This window comes from Copadichromis virginalis, linkage group LG6, assembly GCF_057382275.1.
Source record: "Copadichromis virginalis isolate Kocher_CV1m ecotype Utaka linkage group LG6, C_Virginalis_male_GT1.1, whole genome shotgun sequence".
Classification (NCBI taxonomy): Eukaryota; Metazoa; Chordata; class Actinopteri; order Cichliformes; family Cichlidae; genus Copadichromis; species Copadichromis virginalis.
The window spans coordinates 34,959,133-34,963,279 of record NC_140623.1 but is presented as its reverse complement, the minus strand read 5'-3'; the positions used below and the strand labels follow the sequence as shown (position 1 = coordinate 34,963,279).

The window sequence follows — 4,147 nt, the reverse complement described above, 5'->3', positions numbered from 1 at the left end:
AATAGATGAGGAAGGGAGCAGGCTCATTTAAAAAATATATTTCACATCCAATTTCTTTTTCTTTTTCCTTCTGCTCATCGTGGTTTACATTTTTGTCTTCACCGCCATATATAAATGATATAAATGATAACCTGAATATACCGTTATTGGCAATACAAGCTGCCTAAATAGAAAAATAAGGTAATTTTTGAAAATACAGTCACCTAAGAATTTAATAAAACAGCTGAAAATAAAAATCCAAATATAAAAAACAACAATCTTGTACTAATTTTCTTTCTGCACCACGACTGTCATAATTCTAGATATGATCATAATTTACAGGCACTTCCATCACCGAAATCTATAATCACCACGATACTGATTTACTGCATCTTCGTTTGCTGTTAAAGTAAATAAATACTCTTTATTATAATAAACATGATACGCAATTAATAGCGACAGAACTAATAGACTTAAAATTCCCCTATCCGCAATGTATTTGTAATTAACTCAACTTTGTTCATTTAAAGGACTAAAGGAGAAGTTAAACAGACTATTGTGAAACAAAAAACTATTTTTTTTACCTTTTAAAACCACATCTTTAAAATCTGAAGTTTAATTCTAAATTAAAACAAACACTTTGCCGCACTATGCAAAATACCCTGCCGTCGATCTGTGTCCAGTGCCAAAATAAACCCATTCTGTCAAACCTGGAGGATGCGAGGAGATTTGAGAGGAAATGAAATATTTCTCGGAAGATATAAAAGGAGCCTTTTCGCCTGAGTTATGGCCCGGATTTGGCGTTGCTGAGAGGGATGCATGCTGCTCCTTCTATCTCGCCCCAGAGGAGGTATCATCAGAGCTGATATATAGCCCAGCTCTACATTACCTTTACAAAACAAAGGATCATCCACGCTTTGGGAGGAACGTATTCTTCTGACTAAAGCTGCGGAATCTGTAACTGAGTCGACTTGTTTTTTTTGTTGTTTTTTAACCATCCAAATAGTCCAAATACTTTAAACAAACCTGCTGCTGAACTTAACTTTTAAAGCGTTAAAATTGGCTAAAGATTCTGATGTCTCTCAACCCTTCTTCCTTTTTCTTCCTCTCCCTCTCTCTGAGCTTCCCCTTATTTATCCCATATACCTATTCTGGTATCTCACCACACGACTAAATTAGACCAAAGATGATAAGAGCACAAAGCATTATAATTCCGCCCGGCTCCTCCTCCTTCCAGCCATGCGTCCTAATTAATGGGACACCCCCAGTTGCAAAAAGCCCTGCACTGGACTGCAACATAGTCAAAGAGTGAAAGGGAAGAGGGCGAAAGTGCCACTGGAGATAATTGATTACCCACCAATCAATGATAACTTGTTAGTAATCGTCAACTCTTTGGACCTCGCCATTTTCAGGGAGGCATCTCACTCCTGCGGACTTGCTGCTCGCGAGGATCGACACTTTGAACGCATCCCATTTTGGAATAAGATTTTCTTTCCCTCAATCTCCCCTCCTTATCTTTGTTTTTTTTTTTCTACCTCCAAACTGTTATGTGACTTTTTTACCCTCGATACGTTCGCTCGTTTGTAACTGCTTAATACTTCAACCAAGTCCTATAAACTCTGCGTACAACCAATGATGACATCCAAAGAAGTCGCCAAATGTGATGCAGTGGAAAACAGGAGGCGAAGTCCGCTGGACCACTTGCCGCCTCCTGCAAACTCCAACAAGCCGCTGACCCCATTCAGCATTGAGGACATCCTGAACAAACCATCTGTGAAACGAAGTTATACAATTTGCGGCACAGCTCATCTAATTTCGTCTTCTGAGAAACATCGTCCCTCCAGCATCCCTCTGTCCAACCGGGGACTCCTCACCCAAACCTCCCCGCTCTGCGCGCTGGAGGAGCTGGCCAGCAAGACTTTCAAGGGGCTGGAAGTCAGCGTTTTGCAGGCTGCCGAAGGTAAATCTACAAGATGAAAAAAAGCACGACAAACACGTTTTGACTAATACGCCTGGAACTAGATTTTTAAACAACAAAAATTCGCTCAAACGTGTTTATTCAATTGCTCGAGACACTCTTTTCCAATTTAAGTGCGCATATTTTCCTTTTCACATATATATCTAAAAAAGGTGCGTTATTTTTTCCTGGGCCGCTCTTATCACCAGAGCCCTTTCTTTAATTTTATGGCCTCGTGTAAAGAGGAAGACCAATTGTCTGATGTTCAGTATTTCCCAGTGGTGTCTGTGTAATATTGTTGTAACTGTCTACCTATTCCCACAAGGACTGAGAGGCATTTCTGTTTCAAAGACAGCATCATTTTCGTTGTTATGTCTGCGTTATGGGTACTTTTACGCGCATACTGCAGCAGTGCAGAAAACGCCCTGCACCTGTATCTATCAATGATTTTCACTCAGCCTCTCCTCTCCCTCACAGGCCGGGATGGGATGACTCTGTTCGGCCAGCGAACCACCCCGAAGAAGCGTCGGAAGTCTCGGACGGCTTTCACCAATCACCAAATCTATGAACTGGAAAAGCGCTTCCTGTATCAAAAGTACCTGTCCCCAGCCGACCGGGACCAGATCGCTCAGCAGCTGGGCCTGACAAACGCGCAGGTGATCACGTGGTTTCAGAACCGGAGGGCCAAGCTAAAACGGGATCTGGAGGAGATGAAGGCCGACGTGGAGTCGGCCAAGGCCGTCGGCCAGGTCCCACTGGACAAGCTCGCCAAACTGGCGGACCTGGAGAAATGCGCCAATGGCACGCTGGGCCACCCGCGAGCCGAGTCCCCCGCGCGGGGAGGCCAGCAGGAGCACGAGCTCTCTCAGAAACTGAGGACGTCGCCGCTGTCTCCATTCTCAGACCACACAACTAGTAAAGAGTGCTCAGAGGACGAGGACGTGGAGATTGATGTGGATGACTGATGGCGCATCCAGGAGCTTGAAGGTCAAGAAACACAAAAAGACGATAAAATAATCCCGCGGAGGACTTGTAACTTACTGCTTATATTGTATACCATATCTCGGAACATGTACCAAAATGTAATGACTTTTATATTGGCACAGATACTATTCATAGTGAAGCATGAACACAGAACAAGAATTATGCAGTGATATTTTACAATGTATTCATTAGCAAACTGTTACTTCTTTCGATCAAAGCAATATGGTCTGAAATGACATGAGTAACTTATTTTTTTACAGTATAAACCAACACACACACACACACACACACACACACACACACACACACACACACACACACACACACACACACATTGTTTTATTGCTTTTCCCGATAGCCCCACACATCACAGTGAAGTGCTCCAGTTTTTTTGCATGTAAATGCATGATTTGATTTGTGATCATTATCTATTTATTTTTACTTTTTTAATTTAATTGCTTTTGTATTTTCTGCGAGCCAAATCGCGATTCAGTCACTTTGTCACTGCCGGCTCTTCTCCTCTACATTATCATTATCATTTGACTGTAACCCCTGGCTTCAGTTCATATTCTGCGTCCCGATGCTGCAGTGCATGATGAAGATGATGATGACGGTCGGAAAGGCAAAACTCGGACACTCACAGTTACAACGTGTTTTGTGGAAATGCTCGAGCGATGGCGAGAAACAGCGGTTGATATTGCGGTGATTTTGACAAGCTACTTTTTAGATTTATTGTTTGGATACAATAGATTTACAGTTATAAATTTGTTATGTTTTGTACACCTGTAAGTGCCTTTCTGAAATCAGGACATTATTTGAAAACCAATGCACAGACTGTAATGTATATAGGCTACTATGGGAATAAAATGGCTTTTCTGAATAATTCTTTTATGTTGCAGTTCTTGAAATATTGTTTAGGTTTTTGTTGTGGATATAATAGCCCCTTTTAATTTATTTATTGAGGGAAGAAAAATGATTTTAGAAACGGCTCCCCTTGCCAAATCTGGGCGTGTAAGCTCGTCAACAGCGGCCTATTTAGAGTTACTATTTTGTTCCTTTGTGTCCTTTTCTACTAAGATGCTCTAAACATTTTGTGGCCCGGAATCTCACATCCCCTTTCACATCCTAAATGCGTATCGTGGCTTCTTGACCCTTAGACGTGTTTCTCCATTCGTGGCAAAAATTTATGTGAGAAACACAAATCTGGTGCCGGAGAAAAAAAGACGA

At 41.8% G+C, this 4,147-nt stretch overlaps 1 protein-coding gene across 1 annotated transcript; it reads left to right on the top strand.

Moving 5' to 3' along the window:
• The first annotated feature begins 1,298 nt into the window (after positions 1-1,298).
• Positions 1,299-3,803, top strand: lbx1b (ladybird homeobox 1b). The gene is made up of 2 exons (XM_085460146.1): positions 1,299-1,939; positions 2,414-3,803. Exons 1-2 carry the CDS (start codon positions 1,612-1,614, stop codon positions 2,899-2,901), a joined length of 816 nt encoding a protein of 271 aa, XP_085316272.1. The 5' UTR covers positions 1,299-1,611; the 3' UTR covers positions 2,902-3,803.
• Positions 3,804-4,147: the final 344 nt, after the last annotated feature.

Bases quoted from the DNA above. Each gene is read 5' to 3' on its own strand.
- lbx1b (XM_085460146.1), top strand. From the start codon at position 1,612: ATGATGACATCCAAAGAAGTCGCCAAATGTGATGCAGTGGAAAACAGG. The intron at 1,940-2,413 runs GTAAATCTACAA...TCTCCCTCACAG, and splicing joins CGTTTTGCAGGCTGCCGAAG to GCCGGGATGGGATGACTCTG.